We start from the raw sequence: 26,765 nt of genomic DNA on the forward strand, positions 1-26,765 counted from the left end.
TCAAAATAATAAGCGGTTTAATCAACATTTATTTCTTTATGCTTAAAACAAAAAAAAGTTGATCAAACGTTTGCATCATAAGAAAAAGGTTGTGTGTTTTTTTTTTTGTCTGAAATGAGCACAAGTTCCACAATGACTCTGAAAGCAGTGAGAGAACCAACAGTGACCTTTGACTAAAGGTAGTTTTTATACAAATAAAGAAATACCAAGGAATTAAAGCACTGCCTTGTCATTACCAAACATTGGTCCAAATGTACAAAAAATAAGCACAAATGTGCCACTCTTCAATATTCTTGCAAGTGCCAAGGGAAAACCCACAGATGATGCCCTTAAAATGAATATCCAACTTAAAAATGGTAAGTTACAAAATAAAGATTTTTTTTAATTATTTGTCAATGTGTAAATTAGTTACTTAGCTCTCAAACATAGAATGAATTGCAGTTATCAACCTCCCTTCACGCAGTCTAATGTTGTATTGCAAGACCATTTTTTTTTATTATTTTTTTTTACATAAAAATAAAGCTGTTGTCAAATCCATTCTCAAGTCTATTATATGGCTGCTGTAAAATGCAGCTATGCTGAAAAGTAAAGTCATTCCAGATAGAAATATTTTGCCTGAGGGAATTTTTTATTTTGTTTTAGAATGGTAAACCCCTCCCACGACCTCTGACATATGTACCCATATGTCCTCCATGTTCTTGAGGAAAGGCTGGTCCCTGGTGAGGAGAAGCCCACGCAGGTCTGTGCATCATAGCAGGTAGACCAGGATGCTCTGGTACATTAGTGCTGTAGCTAAAGTTATGCATTTTTGTTGGCAATGTATGACTGTCCAATCCTGCAGAGAGATTACGGTTTCCCAAATGAACTGAAGGACTGGGACTATATTCAAATCTGTGGTCTTTGTCCCCACTGAATAACATGGAACTAGCACCGAGATAGCTGTCCCTGTAAGTGGCGGCAGAATTACAAAAGGGCTCTGGGAAAGCAGAATGTGCTGGGAGCCGATTACTAATCTGAGATGAAGGAGCACTGTAGTTATCAATGGGCTGACTTTCAGGGTGTCTCTCCAAAATAGCAGTAGACATAGTACTAGCCCTGTCACTACTGTATGTGGTTGGGAGGAAAGATTGCCCAAAATCTTCAGGGCAGTCTGGTGCCTTGACAAAAGATGACCTCCCGGTGTAATCTGTATTATCTGTCTCCTCTTCCGGAGGCTGGTGCTGAGTAGTAATCTGTAAGAGTGCCGATTTTACTCCTGTAGGAGGGTCACAAGACGACATGCTGGTGCTTTGTATTTGTTGCCTCTCTGTGCGGTAATCAAGGTCTTCCTCACCCACTGGAGGTGGCTCTGGTGGTTCAGGGGGCCGTTGATCTGGTGGCAATATCAGAGGAAGTTTTTGTTCAGGTGATGGGTCTTTATGTGGATCATGGGGTTCCTCAACATCATTTTCATCTAAAAGAAAAAAAAAAAAATGATGATATCACAAACTGGTCTGTTCATCCAGGCAGCATCATAAAACATGACCGCTATAAGGGTAACATATTTTGGTCCTGGCGTTTTCAAGATTAAACAAAGCCATAGCAAATCTATATTTGGGTATAAAGTCTGAAATAAAGTTAATCCTCCGAACATAAACCTAACAAATATAAGGTCTTCATCAAAATTAAAACTCAACCTTTGGTAAAACAGTGAAAGCCACCATATCAAATAAGGGAAAAAGGCCATTTTTACTGTATAGGACCCCCAAATTGTACTGCAAATTTAAACTTGCAAAAACATATTACAACATTGTGAACTGTGCCATACACACACTATGATTTTATAGCCAGTGTTTACACTTGTACATGAATTTTAAATTGATATAATCCACTCATTAAAAGTGTCATCTAACTTCTTCACCCTGAAGTTTCCATAATCTGCTGTTCAGTGCAACCTCTCAGAATAGTTATCCCTTTAGAAATTTAGTTTGTATTACTTTCTGTACCAGATTACTGCTTTGATGAGGTCATTGACTATATCATATAGTATTTTAGCTTTACAAATATTTAAAAACTATAATTTAGGGCAGGCTAGAACTCATTTGCCAACAGTTTCTACCAATTTCCATTGGTATTTACATAAATGGAAGCAATGAATTATATTTGTATTACTCTGCATCTATGAATACAGTTCAGCAGTGTCCATTCAGGTTAAGTAATTCAAATATGTACAGAGATTTACTTTTAATTGCAAAACAACCTATGTCCACATTTTTACTGGACATTATTTTACTATTAAAGTGAAAATGTCTGCACTAGAGTATACTTTCCATTTGCAATTGTTTTACTCAAACTATTATGTTTTCCTACCCACGGTGGAAATGAATAATTGAAAGCTAGTGCTGTATGGAATGAAAGGTTTAAGAGGATAAGTGCATACCAATGGGAGCAGGGCTTGGAGGTCGCTTGGGCTTCAGTGTCTCTTCTTTTATCTTCTCTTCAGGAGTCACTTGCGCTGCCTCAGTGCTTTGCTTTGGTTCCTGATCTTTTAACAACTGAGACAATAATCCTGCAAAAGCGCTCTGAATAGTGGCTGGAGCTCCATCAGCTTTAGCCTTCAGTAAAGATAGTGATGGCAAGGAAGGTGGTTCAGGGCCTGGGGCTGCAGATGGTAGCGGAGGCTCCTCCTTAGGTTCTGGTGGCTTATCAGTGGATGCTAGAATACCAGCTGGAAGATTTACATTGTTCAGCTGTTGCTGAGTCTCAGGATTCACCTTGAGGTCCATAATTTGGGCAAACTGTGCCATGCTGATATTGGTCTGAGACTGCAGTAAATTCAGCAAAATGGCCATCTGACTCTGACTCAGCTGCTGTCCAGAACTTGAGTGACCTAAGGTAAAGACAAAGGATAATCACTAAATGAATTGTTTGCAAATGATAATTATTTATAAGAAAGGGTAATTAAAGTGGAGAAACAACCAACTGCAGTGTAAAATGGAAATCATATTACATTTATACATCAGTATTGTAATTTTCATTTTTTTGCATTTCCATTATGTTGTATTGTGCATATATGCATTTTCTTGTTTGATGCAAGTAAATCAATGAAACACCTACCTAATCCGACACCAGGAAATCCCTGAGTTTTCTGAGAAGATGTCTGCATGCTCTGGGGAGTACTACTTCTACTGTCATCCAAGCCTGCAGATAAATCTTTCCTTGGTACCTTTGGTGCTGTTGCATCATCAATCATCCCCATTTGTTTTTGCCTTCTACGTTTCTTACTCCATAACTCATGGCAGTCTTGCCATAGAGGAAGGCTGCAAGAAAAGCAAGCATTACTGGACAGTAAAAATACATAGCTTTCAGACAAACCACACTAAACATAACTGGATTTTTCCATAGATAACCTGCAACTATTGTACTGGTTTTCAAACAGCATATTATATATGTATATATGCATACACACACTTCACCTTCTGTAGCACTGCATAGAGTAATAGATGCAGGGTATTCTACCTAATAAAAATATATGTACAGAAATGATGGCATCAATGGACTATATGTCCCAGGTTTCTGACCTATGTCTTTTAAACTCCAGGGAAAATTGTTAGTATTGGAAAGACAGTTTTTCAAAAGCTCTGGGCTTAAGTAAAAGCCATATCAAGGGTTTCCTGGAGTGAATGGAGAAAGAGGGAGGGCCTCCATTCATAAGGTCCATTTCAGGTCTACTGACCTGCCAGTCAGTCAGACAGCAGACTAATTAAAAGTCGCATCTACTAGAAGGCTGTCAGTTTGCTTAGTCAGTCTCTCTCATTACTTGTGGAAAGTAGCTGGAATCCTCCATAGGGAGAGAAAACTGCCATTTGAATTGTAAGTGAACTAAACTGGACATTAAGTATTTCAACACTAAAGCTGAGTACACATCTATTGAATTACAGTGTAGATCACAAGATTAATAATTGTTTGTTCAGATAGTGCAAGAGTGTGTATGCTCTCTCTATCCAAAACACATTGCATCTGTTGATTTGGTTTTGTAAACTTCCTAATCATGATCAAAGATGGAACAATGTCAGACAAATGTGGAGGTTGTCTATGCACTCACCACCAGCAGCATAGGCAGATATGTGTAGAGTGTGTACAGAGTCATGATATTTTCAGCAGATGGGTATGAAAGATCACAGATCTGAAGCCAAATTGTGTATGTGTGACGCTGCATGCCCATCGGGACTTTCAATCGTTGGTGAAATAGTTACAGAAATTGTATAGGTGTGTACTCAGTTTAGAAAGAGATTCTTTAAAGCATTAGTTAAAGCTGGACAGGCTTGGAGTTATTTCGTTTTATTTTGTTGTTCATTTAAAACTAGTGAGGGCTAGTTGTACCAGAACATTGGACTGCACACACGCAAATCTAAGAACACGCCATTTACAAAGAGAAACACATATTACTTACTCAGGTGGTGCCATTTTCGATGGGTCCACATCACGGAGGAACTCGCACTGCAGAGCCTGTTCAGCGGTACAGCGTTTGCTAGGATCCAGTGCTAACATATGATCAAATAGATCTAATGCTGCTGTGGGTATGCTGCAAAAATAAGTACTTTGCCCTAATTAATTTGAATAAGAATACACCTTAACCTATAACCTTATCAAAATAGATTTTTAACTACTCAGTTCTTTAATGTGTGCAACACACCTTTGCAATATTTTATAAACATTCAAGAAAAATATGATCAGCACAGTATATTAGTTACACTTGATATTTTCATCTACAAGCCCACCTAATTTAACAGACGAGAGCCGTTCTCTCTCCAACAATGGTTTTAGCATGCAAATGTCTCAAAATGAGGATGTGAATGACAAATAGTCAAAAGAAATACACTTTACAAGTGTTTCATGTAAATATAAGATTAGGTTTACAAAGTTGAATAAATATACTGGGAAATGCAGTTTTACCAGTAAGAATAAATGTCATGCTGGGTGACAAATTCACACATCACTGCAGGTCCTGACTCACTGTCTGATGTCTCTTTCCTATTTGTCTCAAGTTTACACAAGCTGTGAAATTAAATTATTCTACCCTTAAAACAGCATCTACTCTCACTTCCCACTATTCAATTTGCTTGTTTGAGCTCATCTAATCTATCTGAATCCATCCAGGACCAGGTGTGATGAGCTTTGCTCTAGCAATACTTCCCATCTACTTTATTTGAGTGAATATTTCCACCAAGCCTTCGCATGATATGCAGAATGTGATATGAGGGCTCACTGAGTTGTGTGCTGGTCGACAAACACTTATGAGCACATGAATTCATTCCACAGTATCACTAGGTGTCTTGAACACAGGTGAAGAAGAAGAAGAACGAAACTACATAGTTTTGTAACAAGACAGTGTAAATAAAAATGGTTTCTGTTATAACATCTTCCTATAAGTTTGTTTAGGTGGCAAGTCCACCAGAAGACATTTAGGAACATGCATATTAAAAAAAAAAAAAAATTAAAGGTTTTTAAAATATAGCACAGGACTGGTGACATTTTGAAAAGTATCCTACAACACATTAAAAATATTTAATATTTTTAAATATTCCTTTGAGCTAAAAAATGCTTTCTATAAAAGAATATTAACAGGTACAGCCTGTCACCCGTCACTTATTTTATGACACAAATCTGACAGTTTGGAGTACAAAATTATCTAAAGTAATTACCAACGGTTTTTTTCTTGTCCAACATATTTTCACTGCAACATCTGTATAAATGATCCCTTATCAAATCATATCTGTGACATAGGTTTGTTTAATTACTGCAGATGTATTGTAAATGAAATAATGTATTCTTACAAAGCAAACTCATCTCTGATTTTTCGGCGGTATTGCTTCTTTGGTTTCATGGTGTTAAAATACGGTAACTTTATCACGTCTGGCCAAACAGCAGGACAGGGACTTCCGCACATACGGCTTATGAAGACAAGCAAAGAAATACAAATTAGATCAGTGCATGTGCAACTGTAAATTAGCAGATGGGACCGAATAAAGAAGATAAATAAAAAAAATTAAACTGGGACCCAATTCATTGTTTGCTCACAATATAACATACAGAAATATTTGTTTACCTGCTCTCTGGTAAGTAGTAAAATACAACCTTGTTTATTAGAACTCACCCTGAGGACTTGCTGTCCACCTGGAGGCATAATATAACCTTATCTTACATAGCATTTGGGGGGACACTGCTACCATGGTGTACAGAAGCTGGTGCACTTAGAATTAATCAGCACAGATTCAGAACCCCTCACCAATGGCTCTTCAGTTTGAAATTAACTGTCCTGAAAGTTGGGTGTTTTCTGCACAGGCTGCCTATAGCAGCTGCTATCATCATCATCATCATTTATTTATATAGCGCCACTAATTCCGCAGCGCTGTACAAAAAACTCACTCACATCAGTCCTTGCCCCATTGGGGCTTACAATCTAAATTCCCTAACACACACACAGACTAGGGTCAATTTGTTAGCAGCCAATTAACCTACCAGTATGTTTTTGGAGTATGGGAGGAAACCGGAGCACCCGGAATAAACCCATGCAAACACGGGGAGAACATACAAACTCCTCACAGATAAGGCCATGGTTGGGAATTGAACTCATGACCCCAGTGCTGTGAGGCAGAAGTGCTAACCACTAAGCCACCGGGCTGCCCAAAGCTGCTATATTTTTTTCTATTGCTCTTTATTTTGATGATTCAGGGAATGCTGCGTTTCCACCTTTACGCTCATTGGTTCCTAATCTTATACTTGTGGAAAGCCAGTTACTCAGTGTTTCTTTCTTTGACCCCATCCTTTGGGATTTTGTTAAATGACGAGCCATTAGTGAGGAGATATAGAGGGAAGGATGTTTTTAGTCTGTCCCACCTCCAGCACCAGCCTCTATACAACATGGCAGCAGTGTCCCCAAATGGAATCGGAGAAACTGATTTAATTAAGTACAAAAAGCCGCTTCTCTTCTGTCCACTACTATCTGAGAATGCTTTTCAGTCAGTTTTCTTTCTAAAGGTTTTGTAAAATGTTTTATGTAAAAACCTTTGTCTATATTTGTCACCAATTTACAAAACCGGTTTCATGCGTTACAGCATTTAGAACTATATTTTCACATCTTCAGGACTTAAGGACGTTGAACAGGTTGGTTGGAAAAGTGTTTTAGAACTTCACCACAATTCATACCAGCTCTAGTCGTCACTTGTTTATACAGGTTACATAATATGCTTTGTGCTCTTTATAACTTTGTTTATGACTATTCACTCTCCTTGTGATAAAGTACTAAACACTCTGAACTCTGAACCACACATCTGATTACAGGGACACTTCAATAATGGAACATCAAATACCTATGTAGTACTGCACTGCCAACTTTGGCAATCAATGGGGAGAAAGACAATTGGCAGACCCCAACCATTCTTCCTGGATTGGCAAGGAAACCATCTGGAATATGAATAGACATGGGCAAGGCCTCACCTTATTAATTCAAGTTGTGCTAGTTCTTGATTTGCTTGGAAGATAGGTTTCTTTGTAAACAGCTCACCAAGAATACACCTGACAAAAGTACATTTGGTTAAAGGACCATTTTACTTATACTGCAGCCGTGATGATCGTTAAAAATAAAATAAAAATGGAAATACCTTGTTACTAAGCCTCCCAAGTATTACACAGGAACTAGTTATTAACGCAGTCTCCTTATACTGCCGTACATGTAAACAGTGCAAAAGTCCCTTAATTGCGATCAAATGAGTAATTGTGTAATTCTTTACAGGTCATGACTCACTTCCAATGTTTGCTAGACAGAGGTGATGTCTTTTAATAGGACTACACCAATTCATGATACTACACTTACACAGGATCTATAGTTATTGCATATAAACTAGATTTAGACCAAACTAAGAATGTAATAAATGGATAAGTGCTTTGCTAAAATTCTTACAGCTTACTTATATGACGGCAAAATGTCCTGGTACAGCTTCCAAGTTTTTATAAGCACTTCATAGTTAGTGTCAATGCCATGCTGTCAGCTATGGGAAAATTACAACTAAGTGCTAATGTTAATAATGGTTTTGTGTATTCTAGAATGTGATATTTTGAGGGAGAGGCAGAAATCCTGCTCCTATAATGTTTGTACATTTATATACTTATAGATATTTCAAATACTAAAGTGCGATACATTAAAATTAGAAGTTGAATGCAGCAGTTATATGGCTACCAATGTATCTACTTACCCACAGCTCCAGACATCTATAGCTGGTGAATACCTCTCCTCCCCAAGTAGTAACTCAGGAGGTCGATACCATAATGTAATGACCTTATTGGTATAAGGCCGACTAAACACCAAAAATACAAGAAGGCATGTGATTAGTCAAAAAGAAAAGAAAACCAGCAGAATTAGAGCTAGACCATTTCTCCCCTAACACCACCCCGGAAACTAAGCTGCTGTTGGAGCACTAGCCCAAAATATTTTATAATGTCTTATCAACCATTTATATTTTAATCTAAAACAAAATATATTTTATATCTCTATTATATCTGAAATTACTGAACTGTCACTTTATTATAGTCTCTAGCCTCTAACTCTAACCTATATAACTGGGTGCATGTGTAGAATATATACAGAGAGAGACATTTAAATTGTAAACATGAAATGACCATCACTGAAAACAATGATGTGTTATGTAGTATAAAAGATAAATAACCTCAAACACATTGTAGTGGAAGCTTGGGGACAGACAAAGATAAAAACATCACCTTTCTTCTGAACTGTATAGTCTTGCAAGTCCAAAATCAGCAAGCTTGATCTGCCCCCTTGTGGAAATAAAATATAGAGACTGAGAAGAGAAACTAAACACTTTATAGATTACACCTCACCACCACATAAGAAAAAACAACAAAAAAACACTTTGGTACTTTAAAACTTTAAAATTTGGAGAGGTCTTCAATAGATGAGTGTTCAACAGAAAGTAGTCATACATTTATAAGGTCCATATGGACCTGAAATACTTCCAGGAAAGGATGGAACAGTAAAAGGACAGATATATACAAAAGAACTTTGAGATATATACATGTAAGCAAGTGATTAAACACGTGCTCATTGTATTCATTGGGGCCAATTCAATTCGGCCACGTTATTCTAGTAACAACGCAGCCTGCGCACTATTACAGTTAGTACGGTAAAAGTTAAATTTAACTCCGATTTTTGCTCGCACCTCTTGGGGCCACAAGTAAAAATCCGGGTTAAAATTACTGTATTAAAGGTAATAGTACAAAGCCAGGTTAATCCTAGACTAACGTGGCCAAATTAAATTGGCCCCATTATGTAAGAGACTACGGACATTTAAAAGGGACTGTGGCCAAGCCAGTCAATGTTTTATTTTTTGTTTTGTTTTTTAAACAAATATAAGCTAGAAACCCATTTTCAAATTTCAGTGTCATTTCCACTTTTAATACCCAACTTATAAAACTGATATAACTGATCTCTGGTACAAAACTGCATTGGGCAGCACGGTGGCTTAGTGGTTAGCACTTCTGCCTCACAGCACTGGGGTCATGACTTCCAATTCCCGACCATTGCCTTATATGTGTGGAGTTTGTATGTTCTCCCTGTGTCTGCGTGGGTTTCCTCTGGGTGCACCAATTTCCTACCACACTCCAAAAACATACTTGTAGGTTAATTGGCTGCTATTAAATTGCCCTTAGTCTCTGTCTGTGTTTATGTTAGGGGATTTAGATTGTAAGCTCCAATGGGGCAGGGACTGATGTGAGTGACTTCTCTGTAGAGAGCGCTGCAGAATTAGTGGCACTATATAAATAGCGGATGATGATGATTGAACCCCACACCACCACCTCTGCCAAGGAGGGACAGCTCTACAACAGAGGTTCTAAAACATGCATAGTTGAAAACACCAGAAGTGAGAATTGGGAAGTACTTGTTCTAAAACAAAGTGTCGATTGTAAAATGAAGTATTTAGCAGAATAAACTCCAGAAGCCAGGACCTCCCTAAAAAGCAAACATGTATGTAAACTTACACAAATAAGCACAAAACATACCTGTTGTTTAGCAGAATATTTGAGCACTTAATGTCCCTGTGCAAAAAGTTCTTCTTGTGACAGTAGTCCAAACCTTCCATAAGCTGCCTCATGAAAGACCTTATGTGAAGTTCATTGAAGTGCACCAGTCCGGATTCCAGTAGACCCATCAAGTCATGATCCATATATTCAAACACCAAGTAAAATGCTCCTGTTGGCATTGAAAGTGCATGTAATAACTTTTTACTAAGACCAAGTCAAAATTTATTAATAAGAAGTACAAAATGTTCTGCCAGAAGTACATGAAAAGAGAATTATCTTTACATATGTTTGATGGGAATAGTTGGAGCTAAATTAACAGATATATACAATTGGGTTCCTGATCTTCAGCCCTTTTTTAAAAAATTAAATGAGAAGCAGCTGAAGAGTCAAGTATAAATTTATGCTTACATCTTAGAAATTCAGAAAACCAAACCTTTATCTTTCTTGAAGTCTACAGCATCTTCTTTGTCTGTGACTATTTCCTTCATGTTAATAATACTCTGGTGGTTGAGCTGACGAAGGATCTTAATTTCTCGAATAGCTGTGATAGGGAAACCTTCTTTTTCATTGTCCAAACGCACTTTTTTTAATGCCACCATTTCTCCTGCAAAAAAAAAAAAAAAAAGAATAATTTTTCCCACAAAAAATAAGGGTGCATACATTCTACCATCATCAAATAACTGATCACTTGGAGCTAAGCGGACCATGTTTAGAAGATACCCTGACTTCCAATTAATTATTCAATAAAAACTTAAGTTTTGAATGCTTAACAGATGCTTAAAGTGAACTCAATAGGTGTATATAAATACACGTCCATTTATCTAGGGCCCTGTTTGCCTTTAACAGTATTTTGAAATTATCTGCACCAATTCCAGACAAATTCAATTATTAATCTCTGGATCAGTACTTAAAAGATCAATAATTCCACTACTTAACCCCCCGCCCAAAAAAAAACATGGTCAGAAATGCAACTGGATCTTGGACAAATTTGTCCATAATATGGAGTGAAGTACAGAAAATGTTCAAATTTGGCAAGGGTGAGGGGGTCCGTGGTAACCAAAGGCTTGACCTCTTCTTAACTATACAGCATATGACAACCAGCATGCTACTTTGTTCTGAGGGATTTTCAAATCCTATAAACACTTTCAAATCAACAGAAATATTACTTATTCAATACAATTTTACTTAGGGGTAAAGTTCAAATATTTAAAGAAAAAAAAAATAAAATAGAAGTTCGGATAGATAGATAGATAGGAGATTATATATATATATATATATATATATATATATATATATATATATATATATATATATATATATATATATATATATATATATATATATATATATATATATACACACACACACAAGTTAACCCGTGCATGATACTCATGCATTCTAGTCAAATCAAGCTACTTAAGGTGTTAAAAAGGTTAATGCATTTGGGGCTAGGCCAGGCCTCCTCTGGGGAAGAGCGTTACTTCCCGACGTAAGCGCCCTTTTTTAACGTGGTTTTGTCCACGTCAGCACTTCATCATCATTCTTCTCCATCACCTCATCCTTAATCTCCATCATCTTACTGTTCTAAAACCTCTCGATACACAACGTTTCTGCTAAACACCTTATCGCTGTGCTCAATCAGTCTTTCTTGAAGGGCAGTATTCATAACCTGCACTTTCACATCACTGCTTCTCCGTACTCGTGAAAATGCGACATACAATTGTCCATGACCAAACACAGGCTCTGGTAAATAAATACCCACACGTTCAAGAGTTTGAGCCCTCAACTCATAAATTTAGCCTTTACTACCCCTCCCACAGGGGGAAGGGGGGATGATGGAAGTTAACTGACTTCACTATTATCATTTTTTTTGTCAAGTAATGTCAGTATACCAAATTTCAGGTCAATTGGATGAGCCCTTTCTGAGAAAATAGTTTTTTCCACACACACACTAACACACGCCACTAGGCATATATATATATATATATATATATATATATATATATATATATATATATATATCATCATGGCATCATGGTCCTTTCAAGATATTTGAAAGTACATTTGGGAGATAAAATTAGAAATGCAAAATGTTATTGCTGGCATGTGGGTAAATGCTTTTAGATGCCTATGCATGCACACCATCATCTTCAGACCACAACAACAGCTCCCAGTCATGCTGAAAGTGATTTGCTCTCTTGGTCAGAGGAATTGTACCTTGTTCATAGTGACCAACTGAGTGTGTGGTCAAATTGGACATTTATCCCGTCACTTATGTACAGTCAGTTAAAATCACATTTAATTTGCTGTTCTAAAGGGTACAAAATAAATATAAAATTTTGGCTAGAAAGATTAGCATACCAACCCAAACACAGGGCTTGGAATATAATATGGGGAGATCAACATAATGCACATGTAGGTCTTCTTACCAGTGTCTTTATCTCTGGCTTTGTACACTTGTCCATAGGTGCCCTCCCCAATTATTCCAATTATGTCAAACTTGTCAACACAACGCTTGCCCCAATCAATTTCATTTTCATGGATTTCACCACAGCGTGGACCGCAGATCCTTTTAGAAAGAGATGAAAATAGCGTTACATATAGCTTCCTGGACCTTATGGTGGAAGGAAAATGTTTTGCATGGACCTATTCAACATTGTTCAGTGCATTCCAATAAAACAAAGAACAGTCCCTACTTTACCACTCTTCACAAATGTATTCTTTACATTTGTAGTCAGGTATTATAAAATGTGTTTTAAATCATATCGAATAGTACAATCTCCAGGATAGAAAACAGAGTTGTAGTAAAAGGAGAGCATTTACAGCAGGTAAAGGTTACCAAATGGTATTGAAGGGAAAGTATGCTTTTTTTTTTTTTTTGCAGATGACACAAAGATATGTAACAGGGTAGACACACAAGGTAAAACAAATAATTATCTAGGTAGACTAAAGAGTGGTCAAAAGTGTGGAAACTACAGTTTAATGCCCAAAAATGCAAAATCATGCACTTGGGTCTCAAAAAAACCAAGGGCTAAATATAATATTAACAGCACTATAATGGAAACTATCTCAAACTATAGAATAGGCAGGAGCCTATGTAAACGTGTCCTAACTCCTAGGCACTTAAAAAAAAAAACTGAGGTCTGAGCTGGAGAGGAGGGGCATAGTAGGGGAGGAGTGTGACAGACCAACAAGTTTTAAGTGCCTAAACTCCCAGTCCACCTACTATACCCCAATGTACCGCAGTGTCGCCCAATGGTAGGAAAGAGAAAGAAGTAATAATGCCACTGTATAGGTCATTGGTACGGCCTCATCTAGAATACAGTGTTCAGTTCTGGAGGCCATATGTCCCGAAGGCTATAAATACATTTGAGGCTGAACAAAGATTGGCAAGTAAAATGGTTCATGGCCTACAGCACAAAAAAAAAAACAAAAAAAAAAACTAAGGGCAAACTAAAAAAATCTTAATATGTGTAGTTTGGAGCAGAGAAGGAAAAAGGGACATGATAAGAAACTTTCACATATAATAAGGGTTTTAACAAGGTACAGGAAGGAAACATTCTTCAAAGGAAGAGAAATATTACGAGGACATGCAATGAAAGTTATTTCAGAGGAAATTTGAGGAAAAATTACTTCACAGATAGGGTAGTGGATAAGTGGAATAGCCTCCAATCAGAGATGGTAGAGGCCAATACAGTAGAGCAATTTAAAAATGCTTGTGATAGACATAAGGATATCCTTACAAAGAACTAAGGATCAAACAGAGTTTGAGGTTACCATAGGCATAGGTTAATACATGGTTAAAGTGTTCTTATCTCCTGTCAAATTCTGTGTTTCTATGTTTGTATACATGCATGCTGTAAAATTATTCCAACGAGGGAATCATACTATCTGTACAGAAACAACTATTGCCTTTACTAATGGATGGAAAGCATGCTAAACATATGTTTGTGGACATTGAAACAGATTGCTGTATATGCAGACTTCTCCCCAGCACCTATTTCCTGGGTGCTCCACCTGGCTGTGTTTACTTACCACCTGCCTCTTGGAGCCCAACAGTCTCCCATTATAATAGAATAAACCATTGTTTTTCCTATTAGAACAGGCACTATGTGAGCACTACAGCCAGCAGTGTGTGTTACACCACTGACCACCAGTCGTGACAGGTGTGGCGAATAACCTCCAACATTTTTAATAATTATTGAAAAGTATTACAACTGTCCCCACACGGCTGCTTCTTAATGCCACCCGGCTGGCAAAATTTTCTGGTGAGAACGCCGATATGTAAACTATGGATATGTCCAACACATACAATTAAGATATGAATGGAACATTTTACAGAAGCCCTAGATTACAGGTACAGATACATGTAATGTAGAATATTCAGCTGGTTGCTGCAAGCCAACAGCATTTCAGAAAGCTAGCTGGCATTCTCAAGCTATGCATAATGTATGGAAAACAAGTTATAAAAGAAAAAACACCAACTGTAGAGGACTTTTATATTCATGTGTGTAGGTGTTGATGTCTAATAAGCCTCTGAAGGTTATCCATTCAAGACAATCCAGAAGCTAACCCATACCGGTCAGGTACAATTCTCTAGAAAAATTAGCATACGGTCTATATAAAAATAGTTGTAGAGAGGGGAAAAAAAACCAAAAAAAAACCAAGAGGTCTTTATATCCACACATTTCGGAAGGATTTATAACCACTGACGTTTTTAAATACATTTTACTAGCTTTTCTAACTAATAAAAGGCATGTAAACAGGTCTAGAATGCATTCCATTTGCAATTTTTTAGGTTCCTACAATTATATTTTTAACACTAGTAAACACACCAGTAAGGAGTACTGGGTTTTTACTAGTCTTAAAAAACGCGAGACAAAAACCACTAATAGGTATATGGACTAAGATACGCATAAGACAACCACTTATTCTCTGTTTGTTCATACACAATTTTGGCGACTTTTCCATTAGTCATACATGTGCAGTTGTGGAAGACATTCATTCATCAACAATTGCCCTATCCTCATGCAGATAAACAGAATTTTTCTTTATAAAAGGTGTTAGTCATACTTAGGCCTCCGTTTGTTCTTTAATGGAGTTTTCTTCCCTTCTGGGCTACATGACAAATCCCCACTTCCAAAATGGAGAGGCGGGAGGGGTAGCTCAGACAGAAAGTGCCAGAGTTTTCTCTCCATTTCCATCTTGACTGATTTTCCTGGGATACAGCCTCGGAAACTAGGAGACAAAAACCACACATACGTGATGCAGAAATCATCATCTTAAAAAGCAACTCATGCAATGTGTCCTTGTTTTGGTCTGATGCACAGGTTATGTGTAAACAGAACACGGCAGCAGTACTTTCACTGTGCTTTACATGCATCACATTCCATACAGAATGCATTCTAAGAACATCTTGTGAAATGGCTGAATTAAGCTACCTGTAAATTAATTTCCAACGCAATAATTAGTTTTTAAGTGAAAGCTCTGCTCCAGCTAAATAGTACATAGCCTACCTTACCGGCCCTGAAGTGACTTTTTATATTCTCTTGACCTCAGTACTTCGTATCTGGCCAAGACTCACTCAGGGTGTTGATCTAAGTCTAAAAGACAAATTAAGGCAAGGCACCAATCAGCTTCAAATGACATGCATTGAAACACCAAGGCTGTCATGTCTGGAGACAATATCCGATGAAAGCACATGGTGGGGCCGAGTGGTGTGGGCTGGTATAGATGTATTTTCTGAACCGTGGGGGTTCCATTTCTGGAATCCACAAAGTTCCGCTAGTTGGGGACCTGATGGTATTTCTAGCTGTATTCACTCATTGAGCATCATGTTAAGAATATAGACAAAATTGACATCTAATTAGTGTAATTATCTAGCTATTGTTTTGCTGCCAAATGAAAACACACTGAGAAATCAGGTCGGGCAATTTGGTAATTCTCTACCAAAAAGCTCCAACATTGCTCTGTTTGTTGGACTAAAATGAACCAGCTGACTAGAAATTCATTAGTAAATTGCAATGCTTGGACACCACACGATTTGGTCATTCGGCCTGAACAATAAATGACAAGATCTGTGTAATTTACCACACCAAATGTGTGCCCAACTGTTCTCCATCGAGCAAATAATGACTGGAAACTGACTGTGCCAACTGAAAGTTATAAAGAAAATAACCACTGCTCCAGAACATAGTGAAAGTTATGTCCAAAAAAAAACCAAAAAAAAAACACCCATACAAAAAAGCAGATGCCTATGCTCTCCTTAAAGCTATACAAACAAAAATATTACACTTGATAAATAAAAATGTACCAGTGGTATAATGTACAGTAGCATGCCCTTTATGTGGTACTTTACATGCCAATAAGCTTGTATCAATAATGCTTTTAGACAAAAGCTTACACAAGCTTAAAGAAAAAAAAGAACTAAAAACATCTCAAACATCACATACTCTGATGATTATTATATTACATCCCAACTAAATAAATGATATGCTTACTAAGATCCATTACACTAAAAGACAAGTGAATGTATTGCATTAGACAAGCAAGGTTTCACATGATGGTGTTCACAGTAGTAACTTAAAGAACTCTTTACAATGTGCTGAAGTTAACCAAGGTTAAAACGGGAAACTCCACTATCCATCTTTAATAATTTAGGAGGTGAAATTTCTTTATTGCTATAACAGAATCATAACAGGCCCATAGGTCAAACATTTTATTTGGCAAATAAGAAAGGGCCGAGACCACCTCAATAAGGGAAGTTGCAGGGTAGAGATACTAAATCTGAGTTTATCTGTTCACAGGAGTTAAAAGAGAATCTAGAAGTTTAAAAAGTAGAAAATTATTGGTCAACTTGTACAGATCGGTGTGTCACATGTTTAATCCAGTAGCTTCAGGTTTACCTGTTTGCATCATTAGAGATGGAGCTGGGAAGAGGTAGTGATGAAAGTGTTGCTGGTGACAGCACCAAACTTTTAGCTTTCTCAATGCCAGTTGATCCAACCTTAGGTATTTTGATCTTCTCTTTCGGAATAGGTGCATCCTCTTTAACAGTATCTATCTTATTCACCCTTCCACTTGACTTGGCTGTTTTATCTGTGTGCAAGTTATTGTCCACAGCTGGCGTCTGATTCAACATTTTGACCACGGTTTTGTCACTTTTTGTAGAAGGTGATGGGGCACTGTCCATTTTAATTTTCTTTTGCTCCTTGGCATGGTTCGCATGTTGGGTGTTGCTGGCAGCTTCTGAATGTCCCTTAGTAGGAGTGGAGGTGCTGGAAGCCTTTGCTAGGGCTCTGGCAGCCTCAGCTTCCCTAGCTTTTTTGTTCTTATTTAGCTCTGCAGCTAGGCTACTCTTCAGTGTCAATGTGCTAGGAGAGATGCTGGACTGTCTACTCCTGGACCTTGAAACCCTGTGTCTACTTCGAGACCGAGAGCGCCGTGGCTTGTACGGACTTCTACTCCGTGACCTTGCAACCCGCCTGTTGTAAGAAACACAAGATATAGTTACTGCTCCATAAAAATCACACACATACAAAGGACTAGCAAGACAGAATACAGTATTAGACTTGTTCTATACAACTATTTGCTTTGTTTGTGTGATGTTTCCACAGTTTTCTTTTTGTAGTCACTCTTCATACTAACAAACCTGGAGGCTGCACATAGCCGGGGATACAAAAAGCATGTTCTAAAGAGGAAGGTCGTCATTTGTGTCCTACACCAACATGTTCAGGACTGTTAATACATTTTTATTTTGTTTGTTGGAGGAGGGGGTTGCGTTTACACAACTATTCCCTACTCCCACACTATTAGTGGGGAACTCTGATTAGACATGAGAAGGAGAGACATCAATGCTCCAAATCTTCTCTCTCCTGCAACACTCATAAATCATTACTGAAGCATTCCAGCTGGACCTTGGTAATTGCTGCAATATAATTGGATTCTGTAGAAGAGGTTGTAAATAGAACATAACATTCTAGTACATAAAGTAAGAAATAGTAAATAGTAAGAAATAAGTAATACTATCTGCTTTTCCATATAGCAAACAAACACTGGGCAGCTTTATTTTTACTGTCATTTTAGAGTTGAGCTAGGACACGCCCCCTCCCACCGCTATCCGCACATTTTAAATTTGCCTCACCTGCAGCCCAACATGGTTTCTCCAAGGTGCACAATTACACATTCTAGCTGGGTTTACTCCTAACTGTTGATGTACTTAGCAAAACAATTACCTCACGCCCTGCGGAGCAACTAAGAGTAAAGTGTGTGGGGGGGGGTGGTTTAGCAATAAAGTCGCAGAAAAAAAAAAAATGAACAACATACATTTCAAAATTAATCGAGGGGTCATTTTTTTTTCCTCCTACGCCTGATATAGCTTTACAAAAAGATGCTTTCAAAGATTCTTATATACTTTAACTGGCTAAACATTACCAACACCATTCACCAGAGCTACTACATTATCCAGCATCAGCCTTTGTGGATTCTTAGCACAGCGCGTATACCCAGTGGCAGACGAATACATGAGAGAAAAGCCAACGCAGACAGAACTATATGCGAGTATATCCTGCTGATCTGTGTGATATTCTACAAGACATTCTCCTATATATAATTCAGTCAGAGCCTATCGCATTATTGGTCTGGTCCCAGACATCCATTCCTTACAGTGTTAAAAGATAGGGGACAGCTTATTACGGACATTGGAGTTTGGATTGTGTTCCCCTAGAAACAGGATGTTTTAAAACTCATCTGAGAGTCATCTGAGAGTGGGGAACTGATTGGCTTTTTAAAATAATACATTGAGAATTAAGTTTACTATACTTCACTCATCAGGTTTGTTATATTATTTTTGGTACTGTATGTTTATAACAGTATCAGTAAATTGTGTGTAAATACAATTACGGACACAGTATATATTTTTTATTTTTAGTTTCAAATTTTTCTTTTATAAGTAGACTAGTGCTGTAATTGTTATAGTACTTGGAAAGAGTTTAACATTGTGTTTTCACAACGGCTTTAGCTAGTTCACATAACCCAGACAAATATAGATATATTAGTATTGTGTCAATCTATCAGGATAAATAGAAATACAAGTATACAGTTTGCATTTCTTCACATCAGCTTGATGTAACAATGGCAGGTGGCACTTGCACACTGCTACTGTATGCGTATTCCTATGGCGGCCAGAAGGAAAATTTAAATGAGCTCAACGGTGTCGTTAACTTGAAAAATAAAGGATTTCGATGGGGGAGACCTATTAGAAGAATTAAAGTAGAACACTACACTATTTTATTTATTTATTTTTTTAGCCTTGAAATCTGCACTACTAGACACAAGTTACATTTTACGAACCACCGCCTCCCCTAGCCAGAGCCAATCAAGATATTGCAGCTTGTGACTAATCCAGTCGCTACCACAACCCTCCGTCACCATTGTAAAGATACGAACGGAATTGATCTGTCGGTTCTGTATTAAAGAATAAGCGGAGCCGGCTAGGGGAGGGTGGAGGTTAGTAAAATATAGGGTGTAGTTCAGGCCTGTCCAACCTGCGGCCCTCCAGGTGTTGTGAAACTACAAGCCCCAGCATGCTTTGCCAGTAGACAACCTGTTGATAGCTGGAAGGGCATGCTGGGACTTGTAGTTTCACAACATCTGGAGGGCCGCAGGTTGGACAGGCCTGGTGTAGATGGTAGCACAGCTAACAGACAGAACGCTGCTGTGCACTGGAAAAAAAATAAAGTTGTCTCCACCATTTAGGGGCATATTCAATTGTTGGCGTTACAGCCTAAAGGAACGCGCCCCGCGCACTATTACCGTCATTATGGTAATAGTGCACGCAAATACCATTATTACGGTACTTTTAACGCTGGATTTCAGCTCGCGGCTCAGGGAGCTGCGAGCCGAAATCTGGCTTAGTGTTACCGTAATAACGTTAACACTTTTTCTGCGGCGAAACCGCCAACAATTGAATATGCCCCGAACTTTATCTAAAATATCTTCAGTTCAGATATGCACCTGAAATTTAAGCATAATGGTCCAATATTACATATTCAAAACTGGTTAAAAATGTCCATATCATTTATGTACTAGCTGACAATGAAGTGGAAAGAAGCAGTATCCCTACTGTGTCTTACAAGAAGAAAATATCGCCAAGCATATAAGGACACTACTCTACAAAACAGGAAGTTGAGAAATAAACTTTAGTACACACAATTTCCATGAGATCTTGTCCAGTAAAAGCTAGGAAACATTTAAAATCTTAACTAAAAAGACACCCTCTTGTACATGGACTCTAACTTGTAAAAACTATTTAAAAAGGAAAATAGAAAACAGTTTCTGTTAAAGAAAAGAAACAAAATTTGAATAAAAATGTTGTACCAACAACTAACAGTTGTTTATAGATGGCAACAAATAAGACAGGAATTAGAGTAAAATACTATATATTCAAACTATATATTCTACCTGCACAGGTGCAATTTCCATACACCAAGATAAGCAGACTCCATTCAATGCAATGAATGGAGCTCTTCTCAGCATATCAAAAGTGCATGTGAAGAGAAACAAAAGTGAACACAAGTTTTGATGCACTTTCCATGCATTGAATGAAGATCTGTAAGTGGATAACGCAACCTCAGTCCAAATTGGCGCTCCCAGACCTTTGTCTCATAAAAGAGGTACACGATACATGTATGTAACACACATCTATATGAGACAAAGTTCACAAGTCCAACTGGCTAAATAACATTATATTTAATTTTACACAACTTACATATAACTAAGTATCTTGTTCCAGTCCAGAAATGGCTCAATCATCAAGCCTTCCATTGGTTCTATAAGCCCAACATAATCAACTAGTTCAATTCTACATTAATTATTGGCTCCAAGACAAACGATCATTTCCTATATTGTAGTACAATCCACATCACTGATGTACAAAAGAAATGTATCATTCTATTCCTCAGTAGGATAACCACTCTCAGTGGTTCATTGTCCATTAATAAATAAGCCAGCTACTTACATGTCTGCTTATGTAGCTGCTTTTCATATAAAGAAAAATAGTAGTCTACATTACCTAAGTATCACAACAATGACAGATGACTTAATGGAGCAATTTATTTTTTTTAGAGTCACGTCACGGTAGCTCATCCGATAGGAAGCTGTCGTGGCGATGACTCTGTAATAGCGAAAACCCTGTGTTCATTTCCGTTAATTAACACGGGAGAGAGCAGGAAGTCTGCTGGGGAGGGATCCGAAGATGTTCTCTCCATGGGATTGAACAGCTAACGCCATCTTCAGATAAGTTAAGCTTTTCGGGAGCTTGATAAATTGAGTATTATGGGACCTGCGGTATTGGGCGGTACATTAAGCTTTTGTTAAACTGTAAGTAAAAATGCCTAAACCATGCAGAAACAATGTTTTTGCATGGTTTAAGGCTTAATAAATGGGCTCCTTAGACTGTTTTTATGATCCAAGCTCAGTGAAAATTTATTTTTAGCATCCTGCTTTATCGATCTCATCATGTACCTGCATCTGTATATAACAAGCTATATCACAGTATCTCACTCTTATTATTCTGTTAACTAGATGCTGACCTCTAATTGTCATTACACCTGTCCTGACTTTTTCTTATTATTGACCTGCCTCTACTTAATGATTTGGTACCTTGCTTCCAATTTTTCAATGGACTTCCAGATTTGTTTCACCTATTGCCAATACCCTCAGCCACTATGTATGCATACAAATGCCTTGCAAGAGCCAAATACAGAGAAGCCTGATCAAAATGTACCAGGATGTAGCTACAGACAGAAAACACAGAAATATAAATTTCTTTAGTCTTGGGAAGTTCAAGTTCAAGTCTGGTTTATTTTGTCTATTATGTATGGAAACATATCTATAACTACTCTGTACATTGCTGGGTATTATATTGATGCTATATAGATACAATGTAATAATAATATCCCTGCTTGAGCGTAGCAGGATATGAAGTAATGAATCGCCTGTTATTATTAATTTTTATTTATAGGGCGCCACAAAGTATCCGTAGCGCCGTACAAGGACAAACAATGGCACAGTACAAGGTGAAACAGCACAGTACAAGTAACAGTAAGCACTATAACTCTGGGGGCTCAGACACAGCATGAAAGAGAGGGAGGGAGGGGAAAAGTGAGTATAGGCAGGTAACTATGGCTCAAGAGGGTGGGCACGTATGACAGGTTGAGAGTCACTGAGGGGAGCGGAGAGAAGCGAGAGGAGACAGAGGGCAGAGGGACTGAGAGGAGGTGAGCTGAGTAGCTGGAGAGCGCAGTTAAAAGTGATGGAAACAGAAGGTAGGAGAGCCCTGCTCAAAGGAGCGAACAATCTAAAGGGAGGGGAAGACAGACAGACACATGGATGAGACGGAGAGACGGGAGAAACGGAGACGGAGTCGAGGAAGGGGGAGAAGGGAAGAAGGGATGATAAAGAGAGGTAGCCGACCGGTGGGAGTTTAGGCATGAGACTGGAAGGCTTTAAGGAAAAGGTGGGTTTTTAATGTACGTTTGAAAGAGGACAGATTAGGGGAAGTTCTGATGGAGCGGGGGAGCTTGTTCCAATGGAGGGGAGCGGCGCGGGAGAAGTCTTGGATACGTGCGTGAGAGGAGGTAATCAGAGGGGAAGAGAGGCGACGATCGTTGGACGATCGCAGTGAGCGGGAGGTAGTGTGAATAGAGATAAGGTTAGAGATGTAGGGAGCAGTGGAGTTGGCGAGGGCCTTGTAAGTCAGAGTGAGGAGCTTGAAAAGGATTCTGTAGGGGAAGGGGAGCCAGTGAAGGGCTTGGTAGAGTGGGGATACAGAGGTGGAACGGCGAGAGAGGAAAATAAGCCTAGCAGCAGCGTTAAGTACAGATCTAAGGGGGGCGAGATGAGAGAGGGGGAGGCCGATAAGGAGAAGGTTGCAGTAGTCCAAGCGGGAGATAATCAGAGAGTGGACGAGAGATTTGGTGGCATCCTGGGAGAGGAAGGGCCGAATGCGGGCAATGTTGCGAAGCTGGAAACGGCAGGATTTGGCGAGAGAGTGAATGTGAGGGGCAAAGGAGAGAGAGGAGTCGAGGATGACACCTAGGCAGCGGAGTTGGGGGAACAGGGGAGATAGATGAGTTGTCAACAGTGATGGAGAGGTCAGAGGGGAAGGAGGTACGAGAGGGATGAAAGACAATGAGTTTTAGCAAGATTGAGTTTAAGAAATCTAGAGGACATCCAGGAGGAGATGGCAGAGAGGCATGCGGATACCCTGGAAAGAAGGGAGGGAGAGAGATCAGGAGAGGAAAGGTAGAGTTGAGTGTCATCAGCATAAAGGTGGTATTTGAGGCCGAAGGAGCTGATGAGTGCACCCAGAGAAGAGGTGTATAGTGAGAATAGTAAGGGTCCAAGGACAGAGCCCTGAGGGACCCCGACTGGAAGGGAGGAAGAAGGGGAGAGAGAATCAGAGGTGGGTACAGAGAAGGAACGGTCGTGTAACAGTATATTTGCTACTTGAGCAAATATACTGTTACACAGTATATTTGCTCAAGTAGGTATAAAATGGAAAACTGCACTGAGCTCTCTCTGGACTGGAATTGAAACTACTCCCAAGGGCCAGCTGAGGTCCATGGATGGATGGATGAGCAAGAAATATAGGAATAGAAGGCAGTGACTGTTTCACTGTAATGGAAAAAATTAACAATTAATAACCTGAGACATTTTAAAAAAACAATTAAACCACTGTTCCCACCTCCACCTCCCACCAGTGATGGGCACTGGTCACCCTAAGCTTTTTCAGATTTCTTTATCATAGTTTCTAATACTTGTTTAAAGGGCCTGTTGATATGTTGGTTACAGATAGGAGTTATTTATTTACATCAAATGTATTGTTTTAAGTTATTACTGAGATTAATAGTAATGTGCAGCCCTTTTAATGCTTAGATGACAGTCAATACAGTCCCTGAATTGTATCATAGTGCTTATCACTTTCTACACTTAGCCAATAGTAGGGGAAATATATGTTTGTGTTTTCAGACTTGTAAATATATTGTCACAACAAACAAACCAATACACACATATTTCAAATACCCAAGTACATCATCTATTCAGTCAGCAGCCAACATTTCTGTTGCAATAATAACAGTCACGTCAAGCAACCGAGATGAATAATAAGAGACGAAGCTCCTTGTGCTATAACCTGGCTAAATATAATAACTATACAGCACGTAGCTCGGTGCAAACACTTCGCCGGTCAGTGTCCCCCATCATAGGACAGGGGGGTGAGACCCCAACTAATGTCCATTACACTGACCAAATGTCACAAACGTTTTATAATCCCATGAAATCAAGGCGTGGAAGGAAAAATCTGTTGACATCAATCATGACAGTGTTACAGTGCGAGCATTTACAATGAACCACAATACTGAAGATTAGACAGTGTCACTGGAAATGGCACAATGCAGTCTCAGGTTATAGACACACTGATAACACACATATTAGGTACACTTACCTAGTGCTCGGGCTGTACGGGCTGCGCGACCTGCGGCGGGCCGGTGAGGACGTGTCGGTCCTCTCAAAGCTCCCATAGTTGGGGGACCGCCGGCCTTGTCGGTGGCCGCCATGACCGAGGTTAGGGGAGCGGGTAGGGCTGCTGGATTTCTTGCAGTGGTTCCCCTGGGATAACGCCCTGAAAGACTTGTCCCCTCTGTAGGCCTTGGGCGGCTGCTTACTGTGCGCCAGGGCTTCCTCTCTCTTAGGCCTGTACGAGACCGCGGCCCTGAGTTCTGTTCTCTTCGCGGCCTCTTCCTGAGGCCTCCAAGGAGGAGCGAGCAGCAGAGGCTCCGCTATCAACAGGTTTCCTAAGCCCAGTCTGTTCCTGCGATCCTCGGGCCGGCCGTCCTCTCTGCGCCGGGGTCCTAGTTCCTGCCTTCTTGGGCCCCTTCTCCTTCTACTGTTCGTCTCGGAGTCCCCGGACTGACGTAGAAGAGGTAGCGGGCGCTGGTGCAGCAGAGCAGGGGAAGGGCACCTATCAGAGGCCGGGGATGGCATGAAGCCTAGCTCTACCATAGGAGGGACCTGAGTAACCGGGCCCTGCTCGCCCTCTGACAGGGCGCCCTCGGACAGGGAGCTGACGTCGTCATACTCCACCGTAGTGGTCAGGGCCCCGACCCTCTGTAAGATCTCTCTCCGGGTGCGGTCTCTCTGCCTCTTCTTTCTGTCCCTATGACGCCGTGGTCCCCGTGGAACAGCCGGGACCTCTCCTTCTTCCACCAGGCCCATGGTGGTGGCCAGCGCCTCCTGATCTCGGGGCCTCCGCTTCTTCTTCTTGTGGCGGTCCCTCCTCCGCCTTCTGCCCGAGGAGTCCCTTGGCCTCTCGCGGTGCCCGGACACTGAGGAGGCCGCTGAGGAGGAGGTGGAGAGGGCCACGGCGGGGGGCTGAGCGTGGGATGAACTCCCCGGCATCGGGGGGCATAGAGGAGAAAACATCCCGCTACACCTTCCCCTGCTTTATCCACACCGCCTCCCTGACTCTTTGTCCCCGATGTAGCTCTCTAGCCCCTGTCTTCCTCGAGCTCCTTTTACGTTCTCTGTCCCCACTCTGAAGATAGACAAACTTCAATATTTCTCTATGAAAATAGTCGGCAATATGTGAACGACCTCTAAACAAGTGTCTCTGTGCAAAATAAGTTATCTACTTTTTATCTATAATATATAGATAATAATACTTTCAAATATATTATCTACATCTGTGCTCTATGTGCTACACATGTCTGTCTGTCAGTCCACTACTACTCTTTTGACAGACGGTAAACTTTACAATAACAGACGTAGCCACATATGATTTGTATATATTAAAACAAAAATCACACAGAAGCTAAACAATTAACCGATGATCATTAAATTCAAGCAAAGAAAAATCCAAAATATTACATATACATTTGTGACAGGACTATCTATAGACATAATTGAAACTACATCTAGGCAGGAATTTGTTTTTTTTTTTAAAAAAAAATAATCAAAAAATAAGAACAACTTTCCAATTTAAAACTAATATTTTAAGAGTTAAGTAGCTTTGCCCTCTTTTCACAAAAGTCAGCCCATGGTAAGATATTGCAAACCATAAATAGAGTGTGATCCAAAAACAATCTGGGAAATATAGCAAATTGGAAGTCCAGTCAAAAAAGTTTCCAAGTTCCTATGTGGTTTGAAGGATCAGGCAAAGTCTTTTCATGATGCTGAAGTTGTAGCTGGCATGTCCTCAGGAGAGAGGAAGCTGTAGCAGTTGTATGTCACCCAGGCCTGAACCAAGCTAAACAAGGAAGTGCAGCCGGCTCCATGGTCTTCACTCCCTAGTCCTCACATCCAGCAATACAAATCTTCAGCCCTTCAACACATACACACACCTCCCACTCCAGCACATGGCAGGGAGGGGACTTGGTGATCAGAGAGGAAATTCACAATCCATAATGGCAGAGGGGAATACAACTAAGCATGTCGGACATCTTCATCTCCTTGTAGGCAGCAATGAGTTGTCTTGTGGGCCTGTCCCTTCTCTTGTAGTTATGAACTCTGTCATGTAATATTATTCCGGAGTAAGACTGTAGATGGCACAGGAGAGAGATTTAATATGTAACTCTTCAGCATTAGCTTGTAACCTGCCTTCTGAAAGGACAGAGACAGCTTTGGGGTTA

At 39.5% G+C, this 26,765-nt stretch overlaps 1 protein-coding gene across 1 annotated transcript; it reads right to left on the reverse strand.

Moving 5' to 3' along the window:
* On the reverse strand, nt 1-26,765 carry CDK13 (cyclin dependent kinase 13). The gene is made up of 14 exons (XM_075212546.1): nt 24,584-26,765; nt 16,983-17,561; nt 15,151-15,315; nt 12,507-12,646; nt 10,511-10,681; nt 10,057-10,246; nt 8,758-8,814; nt 8,235-8,336; nt 7,480-7,557; nt 5,817-5,933; nt 4,433-4,564; nt 3,097-3,299; nt 2,420-2,869; nt 1-1,453 (listed from the first exon to the last, which is right to left on the reverse strand). The coding sequence occupies exons 1-14, from the start codon at nt 25,558-25,560 to the stop codon at nt 639-641; spliced, it is 4,176 nt and encodes a 1,391-aa protein (XP_075068647.1). The 5' UTR covers nt 25,561-26,765; the 3' UTR covers nt 1-638.

This window comes from Mixophyes fleayi, chromosome 5 (assembly GCF_038048845.1).
Source record: "Mixophyes fleayi isolate aMixFle1 chromosome 5, aMixFle1.hap1, whole genome shotgun sequence".
Taxonomy (NCBI): Eukaryota; Metazoa; Chordata; class Amphibia; order Anura; family Limnodynastidae; genus Mixophyes; species Mixophyes fleayi.